This window comes from Erinaceus europaeus, chromosome 13, assembly GCF_950295315.1.
Source record: "Erinaceus europaeus chromosome 13, mEriEur2.1, whole genome shotgun sequence".
Lineage (NCBI taxonomy): Eukaryota > Metazoa > Chordata > Mammalia > Eulipotyphla > Erinaceidae > Erinaceus > Erinaceus europaeus.
This window is the reverse complement of record NC_080174.1, coordinates 28,939,915-28,954,941: the sequence shown is the minus strand read 5'-3', so window position 1 is coordinate 28,954,941 and position 15,027 is coordinate 28,939,915. Positions and strand designations below refer to the sequence as shown.

Sequence of the window (15,027 nt, the reverse complement as noted above, 5' to 3'; positions counted from 1 at the left end):
TTCCAAATCCCATCCCTTCTATTGGAAGCTTTCCTATTCTTTATTCCTCTGGGACATGGACCCAGGATCATTATGGGGTGCAGAAGGTGGAAGGTTTGACTTCTGTAATTGCTTCTCTGCTGAACATTGGTGCTGGCAGTTTGATTCATGCTCCAAGCCTATTTCTCTCTTTCCCTAGTGGGGCAGGGATCTGGAGAGATGGGGTTCCAGGACACATTGGTGAGGTCGTCTGCCCAGGGAAGTCAGGTTGGCGTCATGATAGCATCTAGAACTTGGGGACCGGGTGGTGGTGCATCTGGTTGAGCGCACATGTTACAATGCAGGTGGGTTTGAGCTCCCAATCCCCACCTGCAGGAGGAAAGCCTTGTGAGTAGTGCTGCAGGTGTCTCTCTGTCTTTCTCCCTATCACCCTCTTGATTTCTGGCTGTCTCTATCCAATAAATAAAGATAATAAAAAAATTTTTAAAAGATATAAAGTAGACAAATCGTTTAATAATCAGGAACCTAGGAACCTACATATAGAGCAGACGAGATTTGGGGGTCTCCATTTTGGAAAAAGCTAGTAGGTTTATTTTAGGCATATCCAAGGGGCCCATGGCTTTATTAATTTTTGCCTGACCTTGACAGCTAACATGCCAGGTGGGCTTGGGGAAATAATGTCAGAGTTGGAAATAGGGACTAGAAAGCTGGATCAGGGCAGAGAGTAGCTCCCAAATATGGGAAAGTAAGTATCATTAACTGTAAACCCCATTGATTTGACCTGGAGCCCAAGTTTTCCCCTTTTTTGCCCCTCAATTTTTTAATTTTATTTGTAGAACTAGGATCTTAAACATGTGTGATTTCACCACTCCTGAACTCACTTTTTTCTTTTAATTTACACACACACACACACACACACACACACACACACACACACACACACACACACACACACAGTGCTATAATATTTCTACATGGTGTTGGGGCTCAAATCTGCACTGTGTACATGGCAAAGTACATGTCCTGGTGACTTCTCTAGGATTTTCTTTCTTTTTCTTTTCCTGTTTTTTAAATTAATTAATTATTTTGGATTGAGACAGAAGTTGAGGGGGTAAAGGAAAAATAGAGGAAGAGAGCAGACAGAGGGTAGCACTGCTTCACTGCTTCTGTAGCTTACCCACTGCATGGAAAGACTAGGGTCTTTTTTTTTTTTTTCTTTTATTAATGACTTAGTATTGATTCACAAAATTATGAGATAAAAGGGGTGTAATTCTGCACTGTTCTCATCACCAGAGTTCTGTATCCTCACCCTCTCCACTAGAGATTACAGAAGTTCTCCAAAGGTGACAGGGATTGACTGTTTTCTATAATTGTCTGTCTATATAAATTTGTTCATTTTTCCTATGGTTCTATCTTTTCTTCCTTTCTGAGTCACACCTGTACATATTACCTCTTTTCTCTCAGGGTCCTGATGGAATTGGAGTTTAGAGCCCTCTGATCATCTTCCCCTATCATTTCTCTCCCCCTGGGAGGATGGACCACAATTCTTTATGGGGTGCAGAAGGTGGAAGGTCTGGCTTCTGTAATTGCTTCTCTGCTGGACATGGATGTTGGCAGGTCAATTTGTACCCCTAGTGTGTTTCTGTCTTTCCCTAGTTTGGTAAAGCTCTGGAGAAGTGAGATTCTGGGACACATTGGTGAGGTCAGCTGCCCAGGGAAGGACTGGGGGCTTGAACATAGGTCCTTGTGAACTGTTATGTGTGTGCTCAACCTGTTGTGCCACCACTTGGTCCTTTTTTTAATAAATTAATTAATTTTAATTAATTAATTAATTAATATTATTTTTACCAGAGCAGTGCTCAGGTCCGGCTTTTAGTCATGCAGGGGATTGAATCTGGGAATGTGGAGCCTCCGGCATGAAAGTCTTTTTACATAACCACTATGCTATCTCCCCCCACCCTCCAAGCTCCTTCCTTTTCAGTACTACTCAAGGTGTATATTTATGCTTATTTGTGATAGATACTTTAGTAGCTTTTACTTTTGATCCAGCAAATTTTAAAGATAGGAATAATTAAAGATAGATTTACTTTTTTATTTTGCTTATTTTCCTAAGAAGTATTACATTATGTTGATGTTTTTAAATTTGTTTTCTATTATATAACTTTAGATGCTTTGCCAATGTGTTGTTCATTTCTTTATTTTTCTAGAAACTTTCACAATATGATAGAAACTGAAAATTCTAGGTAGGAGTCCTTCTAGGAAGTGACCAATGACTAGAGCATTGGACCTCATGCTTGAGAACATGCTAAATTTGATCTTCTGTATTGAATGTGCCAGAGTGTTGCTCTGATTTTTCTCTTCTTCTCTTTCAGCTTAGTAAATAAATATATCTTTTTTTTAAAAAGAGAAAATTGTAGATAGAGTACAACCATGGAATTATTTTAACCTATTGTTTTTCCACTAGGATACTGTGAATCATTTGCTTATCATCTTCATAGATGATAGTCCAGTGAGTATTAAATATAACTAGAAAACATTTTATACTACACTGAATTTGATTCACACTTGCCAAATCAAATAACAGTTATGTTGAAGTAATTCTCTTTCTTCAAAGCCTGAAAAAGCAACTGAACCACCTTCCCCTTTGGTCCCATTCTTGCAGAAATTTGCAGAACCCAGAAATAAAAAGCCATCTGTAAGTATCTTCAGCTATAACTTAAGTTATTTTTGATATAAACAACTTTGTCATACTCTTATAGCCCCACCTTACTCTTTCTCATATTTTGTATAAAGGTGTTGAAGTTAGAATTGAAGCAAATCAGAGAGCAACAAGATCTCTTATTTCGTTTTATGAACTTTCTGAAGCATGAAGGAGCAGTGCACGTATTACAGATTTGTCTGACTGTGGGTAAGGCTTATGCGTGTATTTTATCAAAGTCACTTTAAACTTTTTAGTAGATATGAGTATTTAGATCAGATCCATTGTTGTAGTCAGCATCTATCATGGTACTAAAATTCATTTCCTAGGTGTTCTAAAAGCAACTGTGAGTTTCTTTTTAAGTTTTCCAGATTGGGACATAATCAGTAACTAATTTAAACCCAAGTCTTCTTGCAGAAAAAAAATTGCTAAAATTTTGGCATAATGAAAATATATTATGGACCCTTGTCATTAGCTCATACTAATAACATTTTGTCACAGTTTTTGTTAAAGATTATTTTTCTTCCTCCTTCTCTTCCCCTTCTTTCTTCCTTCCCCTCCTCTTTATTCCTTCCTTTTTTTTAAATCTCCACAAGGTTATTGCTGGGACTCAGTACCTGCATAACTAGTCCACCACTCTAGGACAACCATTTTTTCCTTTTTTTTTTTCTTCTTTCTTTTTTTTTTTTAATATTTATTTATTTATTTCCTTTTTGTTGCCCTTGTTTTTATTGTTGTTGTAATTATTGTTGTTGATGTCCTCGTTATTGGATACGACAGAGAGAAATGGAGAGAGGAGGGGAAGACAGAGGGGGAGAGAAAGATAGACACCTGCAGACCTGCTCCACTGCCTGTGAAGCGACTCCCCTACAGGTAGGGAGCCTGGGCTCGAACTGGGATCCTTCGGCAGGTCCTTGCACTTTGCGCCACTTGCGCTTAACCCGGTACGCTACTGCTTGACTCCCTTTTTTCTTCTTTCTATTTTATTTGATAGGGCAGAGAGAAATTGAGAGGGGAGGGGTGTGTGTGTGTGTGTGTGTGTGTGTGTGTAGAGAGAGAAAGAAGGGGAGAGAGAGAAAAAGACTCCTGCAGACCTGCTGAACCCCTCATAAAGCATCCCCCTCCAGTTGAGAAGTGAATGCTCAAACCTAGACCCCCACAATTACTTTCTTTTCTTGTCTAAATTTTTTTTTATATTTATCTATTTTTATTTCCCCTTTTGTTGCCCTAGTTGGTTTCTTTCTTTTTTTTGCCTCCAGGGTTATTGCTGTGGCTCAATGCATGTTCCTGGAGGCCATTTTTCTCCCTTGTTGTGGTTATTATTGTTTATTTATTTATTTATTTATTTTTTATTAAAGAAAGGATTAATTAACAAAACCATAGGGTAGGAGGGGTACAACTCCACACAATTCCCACCGCCCAATCTCCATATCCCACCCCCTCCCCCGATAGCTTTCCCATTCTCTATCCCTCTGGGAGCATGGACCCAGGGTCATTGAGGGTTGCAGAAGGTAGAAGGTCTGGCTTCTGTAATTGCTTCCTCGCTGAACATGGGCGTTGACTGGTCGGTCCATACTCCCAGTCTGCCTCTCTCTTTCCCTAGTAGGATGGGTCTCTGGGGAAGCTGAGCTCCAGGACACATTGGTGGTGTCTTCAATCCAGGGAAGTCTGGCCGGCATCCTGATGACACCTGGAACCTGGTGACTGAAAAGAGAGTTAACATACAAAGCCATACAAATTGTTGAGCAATCATGGACCCAAAGCTTGGAAAAGTGGAGAGGAAGTATTAGGGAGGTACTCACTGCAAACTCTAGTATACTTCTGCTTTCTTACTTTGGTGCCATACTCCAAACTCAGTCAATTTCTGCTTTGCGTTTCTACTTCTTTTTTTTTTTTTTTTACATGCATAACATTCCCCAGATTCCCATTTAGCAATACAACCCCCACTATTTCATTCATCATTTTTCATGGACCTGTATTCTCCCCACCCACCCACCCACCCCAGAGTCTTTTACTTTGGTGTAATACTCCAATTCCATTTCAGGTTCGACTTGTGTTTTCTTTTTTTCTACTCTTGTTTTTCAACTTCGGCCTGAGTGTGAGATCATCCCATATTCATCCTTCTGTTTCTGACTTATTTCACTCAACATGATTTGAGTGGCTGAGCAAGTTGTGGTATATATACACAATGGAATACTACTCAGCTGTAAAAAATGGTGACTTCACCGTTTTCAGCCGATCTTGGATGGACCTTGAAAAAATCATGTTGAGTGAAATAAGTGGTTATTATTGTTATTGTTGATGTCGTTCATTGTTGGATAGGAGAGAGAGAAATGGAGAGAGGAGGGGAAGACAGAGAGGGGGAGAGAAAGACACCTGCAGACCTGCTTAACCACCTGTGAAGCGACTCCCTGCAGGTGGGGAGCTGGGGCCTCCAATCGGGATCTTTAAGACGGTCCTTGCGCTTTGCGCCACCTGCGCTTAACCCGCTGTGCCACCGCCCGACTCCCCCCCCTTTTTTTTTTTTAATATTTATTTTATTTATTTATTCCCTTTGTTGCCCTTTTTTTTTTTTTTTTTTATTGTTGTAGTTATGATTGTTGTTGTCATTGTTGGATAGGACAGAGAGAAATGGAAAGAGGAGGGGAAGACAGAGAGGAGGAGAGAAAGACACCTGCAGACCTGTTTCACCGCCTGTGAAGCGACTCCCCTGCAGGTGGGGAGCCAGGGCTCGAACCGGGATCCTTATGCCAGTTCTTGTGCTTTGCGCCACCTGCGCTTAACCCACTGTGCTACAGCCCGACTCCCCCCCTTGTTGTTTTTAATTGTTGTTATTATTGTTGTTACTGATGTTGTCGTTGTTAGATAGGACAGAGAGAAATGGAGCGAGGTGGGGAAGACGGGGAGAGAAGGATAGACCCCTGCAGGTGGGGAGCCGGGGGCTCGAACCCAGATCCTTATGCTGGTCCTTGGGCTTTGCGCCACGTGTGCTTAACCCTCTGCGCTACCGCCTGACTCCCTCTTATTTTCTTTTGTGGTGATTTCATTGCTCCTAGGCAGTCTTCATTTTTATTTCAGGGAAAGACAGAGAAATAGAGAGGGAGAGATACCAAGACATTTGAGCTTCCCCAAGTACCATGGTTCTCCCATATGGTTCTAGGACTTTTAAGTCTAGACCATACTCATGTTAAGGCAAAAATCACACTTGGTGAGTTATCTTCCAGTTTAGTATTATTTTAATTAAATAATCAAACATACAAATGGTTTAGTTTAATTATAAGTTCTGTAATATTTTGCATTATTAGATTTATGAAAATTTTTTGATTATCTGAAAAGATAAATTTTTGCAGCTATTAAAAATCAAATCACTTTTTTGGGGAAAAGATTTACAAAGCTGTTGTCAATATGTGTACAGTTTCTTATCTCTTCATGGTAAGTGTCAGAATGCCACACCTTCCATCAAATTATATCTTCCACTATAGGACACTGAGGAGACACCCATTATTATAACTTACTAAAATACTTTTGGAACAAGTACTGTCTTCTATGGATTATTAAAAAAAATTTTTCATTTTATTTGGAGGTTAGTGGTTTACAGTATGGTCCTTGATAAATGGATACTTTTTTTTTTCATCTCACCATAATAGGTGTCTGCAAAACACTCTCACTCCCAATTTAGGTTCCTTTCTATCCTTTCTATCATTGTGCACTAGGACCCCATTCCTCTCCCTCGTCCTTTGCTGTGGTGCAATACACCAAACTGGTTTTCTACCCAGAGTTATATATAGATTTTTAAAAAAAATTATTTTCCCTTTTGTTGCCCTTGTTGCTTTCTTGTTGTTATTATTGCTGTCATTGTTGGATAGGACAGAGAGAAATGAAGAGAGGAGGGGAAGACAGAGGGGGAGAGAAAGACACCTGCAGACCTGCTTCACTGCCTGTGAAGCAACTCCCCTGCAGGTGGGGATCTGGGGCTCGAACTTCCTTACGCAGGTCCTTGCACTTCGTGCCATGTGTGCTTAGCCCGCTGCGCTACCACCAGACTCCCCAAGTTATATACAGATTTAATGCAGCCTTCATCTGGGTTCCACCAGATTTCTTTGCAGCTAATTTTTTTTTCCACTGCCTCTGCCCTGTACATTTGTAATTTCACTAAAGCCAGCCTGACATTTTTATTCAAAGAGATGGAAGAGACACCATAGCACTGGAGTTTACCTGGTTCCTTGGCATTCCCATTGTGCTAGGGTTTCAATCTGGGCTGTTTGTATGGCAAGGTGTTTGTCCTATCTGGTGAGTTATCTGTTGATCCCCAATTCATTCCATTTTTCCTTTCTTCTTTCCTTCCTTCCTTCCTTCCGTTTCTTCTTTGACACCAGGGTTATTGCTGGGGCTTGGTGCCTATATGACAAATCTACTTCCCCACGTGGCCAGTTTTCTTTTTTCTTTTCTTTTTTTCTTTTTCTATTTTATTTGATAGGATAGAGAGAAATTGGGAGGGGGGTAGGGAGATAGGGAGAAAGAGAGGTACTTACAGACCTGCTTCCCCACTTCTGATGTGTTCCTCCTGCAGGTAGTGAGCAGGGGCTCAAACCCGATGCTTGTACATGGTTATGTGTGTGTGCTCAACTAGGTACACCACTGCCTGGACCCTTAAGCTTTTTATTGTTACCAGGGCATCACCATTCCAGGCCTGCATTTTCAGATATGTGTGTATGTCTATGGTTAGAGAGAGAAATAATCAGAGAGACAGAGAGGATGAGCATTCAATCACTGAAGTTTCTTCTTTGCCATGTACTTCCCATGCAAGGACTCAAACCTGGGTTGTGTACATAGTCACAGCAGGCACCTTCCCAGGTGAGTTATCTCACTACCCCCTTGATTTCTTTTTCAAATATAATATTAAAAAATAGAGATATAATTTGCATAGTAAAAGTCATAAAACTTAAACTTGACCAACTTTATCAGTTATGTATGTTTGTGTAGCCTATACATTTGTCAAGATAGACTCTTTATTTCATTTTATTTTTTAATATTAGGGGATAAATGATTTACAGTCAACAATAAAATAACATTTCCACTTAACAAATACAACCCCCACTAGGTCCTCCTCTGCCATCATGTTGCAGGACCTGAACCCTCCCCCCACCCCCACCCCAGAGACTTGTACTTTGGTGCAGTACACCAACTCTAGTCCAAGTTCTGCTTAGTGTTTTCCCTTCAGATCTTGTTTTTTAACTTCTGTTTATAAGTGAGATCAACCCATATTCATCCTTTTGCTTCTAACTTATTTTACTTAACACAATTTCTTCAAGTGCCATCCAAGATGAGGTGAATAATTCACCATTTTTAATAGCAGAGTAGTATTCCATTGTGTATACATACCACAACTTACTCAGCCACTCATGTTGTTGGATACCTAGGCTGCTTCCAGATTTTGGCTATTACAAATTGTGCTGCTATGAACACAGAAATACACAAATCTTTTTGGATAGGTGTGTTTGGTTCTTTTTTGGGATATATCACCAGGAGAGGAATTGCGGGGTTATAGGGTAGGTCCACTTCTAGCCTTTTGTGAGTTCTCCAGACTGCTCTCCACAGGAATTGGATCAATTTACATTTTCACCGGCAGTGCAGGAGGGTTCCTTTGTCCTCACAACCTTTCCAGCATTAGTTGCTTCTACCTTTTCAGATATAAGATATTTTCACAGGAGTGAAGTGGTATCTCGTTGTTGTCTTTATTTGCATTTCTCTGACAATAACTTACAGCATTTTTTATATGTTTCTCGGCTTTTGGGGTCTCTTCTGTGGTGAATATTCTGTTCATATCCTCTCCCTGTTTTTGTATAGGGTCATTCGTTTTCTTGTTACTGAGTTTGGAGAGCTCTTTATATATTTTGGCTGTTAACCTCTTGTCTGATGTATGACATATAAAGATCTCCCATTCTGTGAAGGATCTCTTTGTTTGGGTGATGGTTTCTTTTGCTTTGCAGAAGCTTTTTAATTTGGTATAGTCCCACCAGGCTATTTCAACCTTGATTCTTTTTCTTTTTGATGTGGGCTTCATTTAGGTGTTAGTAGTTGAAGCTACCTTAATGTAACTTATGGCTTTGGTTTTTTATTTTTAATCAGACCTAGAGTAGGAATAATGTTAACTTTCCACTTCTGTAAACCCTGCTGCTTTCAGTAAGGTAGGATGTTTGTTTCCAAGAATGCTCTTAATACTTCATCTTAAAAGGCTGGCAAGAGAGCTCATATATCGTGCATGCAACCCTTTTTTTTTATGCTTTTTGTTATTTTTTTTTAAGTATGTATTTATTCCCTTTTGTTGCCCTTGCTTTCTTGTTGTTGTTATTGATGTCATTGTTGTTGGATAAGACAGAGAGAAATGGAGAGGGGAGGGGAAGACAGAGGGTGGAAAAGATAGACACCTGCAGACCTGCTTCACCGCCTGTGAAGCGATTCCCCTGCAGGTGGGGAGCCGGGGGCTTAAACTGGGATCCTTACGGGGTCCTTGCACTTTGCGCCACCTGCGCTTAACCCGCTGCACTACCGCCCGGCTCTCACTTTTTGTTATTTTTTCTTTATTGGGAGGATTACTGGTTTACAGCCAACAGTAAAATATAATAGTTTCTACATATTTAACATTTCTCATTGTTAAATAACGATCTAATCCCCCCACATACACATACACCTAGGTCCACCATGTTTCAGGACCTAAACGCTCCCTCCTACCCTAGTGTCTTTTACTTTGGTGCAATACACAGTACACTATTTTCTTCACCCCAGTAAATTACTTTAGAGTCCTTTTCAGATGGTCATCTCTGTTTTCACTTCTACCAAGTTAATTTTTGGTGTCATTTCTTTCACTACAGATTATTTTTGCTTATAAGATTTCCGTATACAAGTGGAATCACATAGTATATATTTACTATACAGTGAAGTTTGTATCTTGCTTTGTTCATTCAGGATAGTTTCTTCTTTCTCTTTCTTCTTTCTTTTTTTAAAAAATATTTATTTACTAATGAGAAAGAGAAGAGGAGTAGAGAGAGAACCAGAGCATCATTCTGGCACACGTAACACTGGGAATTAAACTAGTAACCTCATGCTTGAGAGTTTGTTTTTTTCCTGCCTCTAAGGTAGGGGCTTGGTGCCTCCACTTCTCCTGGAGGCCATTTTCTCCATTTTGTTGCCTTTGTTGTTGTTTTTATTGTTGTCATTACTGTTGTTGTTGGATAGGACAGAGAGAAATCAAGAGAGGAGCAAGAAGACAGAGAGGGGGAGAGAAAGACAAACACCTGCAGACCTACTTTACTGCTTGTGAAGTGACTACCCTGCAGGTGGGGAGCCAGGGGTTCAAACTGTGATCCTTACTCTGGTCCTTAAGTTTTTAGATTATCTTTATTTATTGATAGAGACAGCCAGAAATCAAGAGGGAAGTGGGTGGTAGAGAGAGAGGAGACAGAGACACCTGCAGCCCTGCTTTACCACTCGTAAAACTCCCCCCCCCCCCCCCCCCCCGTAGGTGGGGACTGGGGGCTTGAACCCTGGGTCCTTACACATTGTAACATTTGTGCTCAGCTAAGTGTTCCAAACCTGGTCCCCTTGAGAGCTTTTAAGATTGATTCATGTTATTGTGTAGTTTGTTCTATTTGTTGCCTAGTAGTAGCTCTTTCTTGATTTTGTTAGAGGAATTCAATGATAGAATTCTGCGGCCAGAATTATCAAATGATGAAATGCTGTCTCTTCATGAGGAGTTGCAGAAGATTTATAAAACTTACTGTTTGGATGAAAGTATTGACAAAATTAGATTTGATCCCTTCATTGTAGAAGAGATTAAAAAAAGTAAGTAAAATTGATATGAATGAATTCTATGCATGTTACTGTTTTCAGAATTTTCCCATGTGTTTTCTGTTTATTATTGTAAGCGCTATTTGAGATACACAACTAGTCATTATGATTTTACTAATAATGTGAAAACTTTGATGATGAAGGAGCTTATTCACATTTCACATAAGTGATGCTTTCCAGAACTAGTTTGCTCATGTTCTTCATTCTAATTTGATTTCTATACTATATAGTGAAATTTCTGAAAAGCATAATTTTTAGATTATTTATATACTTTCACTGTCATAGACTTAAAAGTTTTAGATTATATACTTTCACTGTCATGGACTTTAATATTATTGGGCTTATGCTACTCATAAATAATATGTATAATATAATTTTTTTAAATAGTTGCTGAAGGCCCATATATAGATGTTGTGAAACTTCAAACAATGAGATGTCTTTTTGAAGCGTATGAACATGTACTTTCTCTTTTGGAGAATGTGTTTACCCCTATGTTCTGCCATAGTGATGAGGTAAGTAAAAGTATTAATCTTGTTTGAGAATTCTCTTAAAAATTCAAGAGTGACTTCAAGATCATTATATAAATCAAATAAAATAAGCAAAAGAAGCATGATTAATTAAGAAAGTAAACATTGAAAAAAGAAAAAGAAAGTAAACATTCATTTCCATAATGTAATGTAATAGAGATGAGAAGTTGATTGTAAAAAATTTTCTGTACCAAGGCCGTGTTTATATATATATGAGGAAGAAGTTGGTGATCAAATTGATCTGCATGACTTGCTAAATGCTTGAGTGGTTTTATACTGCTGGGCTGATATAAAAATCTCATTAATTTTGTATATACCTTATTATAGACCGGTGGAAATCAGATGACTTTAATATCTCTGTATTATTATAATTTTTATTTTTTTGAGTATGATTTTATTCACTTGATTTAAATATTTTCTTTAGACTGTAAAAGTAGTAATTAGGATTTTCTATATCAAGTATTAGTGTAATAAATCACAATTATTTTTGAAGTATTTCAGACAGCTTTTAAGAGGTGCAGAGTCACCAACTCGCAATTCAAAATTCAACAGGTAGGTATATTAACTCTTATGTATATTTTGGTTTTGCAAGTATCCACTTTTGTAAGCAGTAATTTCTCTAATAGAATATATTCTTGGGAGTTGGGCGGTAGTGCAGTGGGTTAAGCGCATATGGAACAATGTGCAAGGACCGGTAAAGATCCCGGTTCGAGCCCCTAGCTTCCCACCTGCAGGGGAGTTGCTTCACAGGCGGTGAAGTCGGTCTGCAGGTGTCTATCTTTCTCTCCCCCCTCTGTCTTCCCCTCCTCTCTCCATTTCTCTCTGTCCTATCTAACAACGACAACAACAATAACAAAAAACAAGGACAACAAAAGGGAAAATAAGTAAATAAATAAATATTTTAAAAGAATATATTCTCTAGGGGGAAAAATACTGGCTATAAGTGAATTATCTTTGGATTTCATTTGATCATCATTTTTATTATAGACTAGATTATATATAGGCGAAATCCATAGATAATTCAGTTACAGAACTGGATTTTATTTTCTCTTCTCTGGAAATAAAAGTTAAATGACCTAAGAAGAGACAGCAGAGGACAGAAGCTTTATTCATTTATGAACTGTATGATTAATGTCTTGATTTGTCCAAGTATTACTGTATGTACAAAGTTGACAGAGATAACAGATCTATGAATCCAGAGAATAAATATTTACATTCTTCTCAGCACTTTCCAGTTTGTCTAAGATAGAATCTAGTAAGTATATAAATTGGAAATGTGATAGAAGTTGATAGATCAGAAAATGGAATTATTTTTTTTCTTTCTTAAAGATAGTACAAGTTAAGAATATGAAAACCTGAGCCTACAAGATAGTTCACTGTGGAAAGTGCTTGCTGTGCTATGCGTCTGACCCACATTTGATCTGCTTTAGAGAAACCTTTGATGCTGTGATGTCTTTCTCTCCTCTCTCTCTTCTCGCTCATTCTCTCTCTCTGCCTCTCTCTTTCTCTTTCTGCCTCTCTTTCTCTTTCCTGTTTCTCTCCTCTTCCTCCTCCTCTCCTCCCCCAGAGTATTTGAAGCCCCAGCAATGAAAAATACAAATAAATAAATTTTTACATTTTAGGTATGGGAAGAATATATTGCTTCCTTTTCTTTCCTTTTTTTTTTTCTAAAGATAGAGGCAGAAAGAGTATTATATTTTAAAATATAAAGTAAGCAGAAAGAACATGAGTTCTATCCATTATGAACACAAATTACAGTCTATTCATTTTCTTCTCTTTATATTGGCTTTTTAATATTAGCTATCATTGTTGTCAGGACTCTACTTCTGTGGTACATAATGATTCATTTTCATATATAGATAAGTAAAAATTCCTTATATTCTTTCACTGTAAATTTAGTCTCTGTGAATTTTCTGTTAAATGGCTTAATATACATAAAATAGGGCCAGAGAGATGGCATAATGTTTATGTCAAAACACTCTCATATATGAAACTTTGAAGTTCAGTCCCTGGCACCACTGAAAGTCAGAGCTGAACTGTGCTCAGATTCTGGAACATGATGGCAGAGGAGGACCTAGAGGGGGTGAATTATTATGTGGAAAACTGAGAAATATTACACATGTACAAACTACTGTATTTTACTGCTGACTGTAAACAATCCTCCAATGAAAATAAATAAATATAAAGAATATATGTAGATATGAATACACTTTTAAAATTTATATATAAAGATTTTCATACATTTTATCTATTTTTTATTTAATTGCATTTTATTTTATTAGGAAAAGAGAGAAGTTGAGAGAGCATAGGAGATAGGAGGATGCCTGCAGCACTGTTTTGCCACCTGTGAAGCTTCCCCCTCTCCTGCAGGGAGGGGCTAGGGGCTTGAACCTGCGTCATTGAGCATTGTAATGTGTTCTTTACCAGGTGTGCCACCTCCTTCCCCCATTTAATTATATTCTAAAAGTAAAAATTTAAGGCATATTAACTTTACTGTCCCATTTTTGCTTTACAACACATCATTTAAAAAAACGTTTAGGAGGGGCAGTGTGGTGGTGCACCTGGTTGAGCACACATGTTAAAGTGCCCAAAGATCCGATGAGTTCAAGTCCCCGGTCCCAACCTGCAGGGGGAGAACTTCACTAGCAGTGAAGCAGTGCTGTAGGTGTCTTTCTTTCTCTATGTATATACCTCTTCCTTCCCTCTTGATTTCTCTTTTTCTATCCAATAATAACAATAACAAAATAAACAAAACCATTTAGGGATCTTTTGTTAACTTTACTTCTTAGCTTCAAAACACACCTTGTAAAATACTCAAAATAAGTATGTGTGAAACATGGATAGTGTATCTAATGCAGACATGAATTCCATGTTGGAAAAAGTAAGTTTGCTTTCTGCCAAAGTTTTGGTGGCATAATTTTCGCATACTTTCCATTGTATCAAACAAATGGTATGCTTAAATGAGGCAAATATATATATATATATAGATATATATATATCTATATATATATATATATAGATATATATATCATCTGACATACTGAGTTTTTAAGAATTTTCCTGTTATTCTAGAATTCAAATTTCCAACCTTCATGTAATCTCTATACTTTCTCTTACCTTTAAAAGTTAGTCATAAAAAAAAAAAAATTAGTCATAGGAATTTCTTCCCTTTGTTAAGGACAAAACTATCCAGTTGTATAATTTTAAAATATTGCTTTGTGTTGTAATGTGAAACTTGTTTAATATTTGGGCTTTCTCTTTTATATAACTTCGTATCTCTGTTATTGCAGAGGTAGCCTAAGTTTGGATGATTTTCGGTAAGTCTTGAGATAGCATGCCATTCTTTTCAGTGCAAATTCTATGTTCAGATCCAGAAAGTATATTCAGAATAATCTTAAGTAATTAAAAAAGAAAAAAAAATACTGTCCTTTAAACTGTGTTTATACCTGCAATTTTGGGTATCTTTTTAAAGTTAACCTCTACTTTGATTCTAGATATCTCTTTTTTGAAATAACATAATACATTTTTACTATAAAGTGAAAATGCCAGTAAGAAGATAAAAAGCCATTATTAGTTTTGATAAATTGCTTTTAGGATTATTTGTTTAAAGGACATTTTTTCTTCTTTTAATGCAAGTATTGATACTTTAAAAGTATCATATTTAAAAAGCCCAAATATTTTATAATCTATTCAGGTTCTATAGCCTAGAAAACTATGTCTAGATTCTAGGGATTTTAGTAACATTTGTCAACATTTTTATATTTGTTTTTAGAAACATTTTATCAAAATTGTGTTTATAATACTGGATTTAAAAAAATTATTTATAAAATGGAAATACTGACAAGACCATAGGATAAGAGGGGCACAACTCCACACAGTTTCCACCCTCCAGAACTCTGTAGCCAATCCCCCACCCCTGATAGTTTTCCCATTCTTTATCCCCCTGGGAGTATGGACCCAGGATCACTATGGGGT

At 37.7% G+C, this 15,027-nt stretch overlaps 1 protein-coding gene across 11 annotated transcripts in view; it reads left to right on the top strand.

Annotated features, from left to right (window-relative positions):
- The window catches only part of SNX14 (sorting nexin 14), a 98,084-nt gene that overhangs the window by 45,564 nt on the left and 37,493 nt on the right, over window positions 1–15,027 (top strand). For 5 of the 11 annotated variants that reach the window (XR_009553680.1, XR_009553679.1, XM_016193579.2 and 2 more), the window contains exons 10-16: window positions 2,444–2,488; window positions 2,594–2,674; window positions 2,773–2,887; window positions 10,364–10,519; window positions 10,913–11,037; window positions 11,546–11,604; window positions 14,343–14,369. Coding sequence is in view for 9 of the 11 variants with exons in the window: in XM_016193579.2 (XP_016049065.1) it covers window positions 2,444–2,488; window positions 2,594–2,674; window positions 2,773–2,887; window positions 10,364–10,519; window positions 10,913–11,037; window positions 11,546–11,604; window positions 14,343–14,369 (608 nt within the window). In the remaining 2 variants the exon portion in view is untranslated. Of the gene's footprint in view, window positions 1–2,443; window positions 2,489–2,593; window positions 2,675–2,772; window positions 2,888–6,946; window positions 6,968–10,363; window positions 10,520–10,912; window positions 11,038–11,545; window positions 11,605–14,342; window positions 14,370–15,027 lie in introns of those variants that run through there. The other 6 variants (XM_060205473.1, XM_060205474.1, XM_016193577.2 and 3 more) reach the window with 5 other exon arrangements.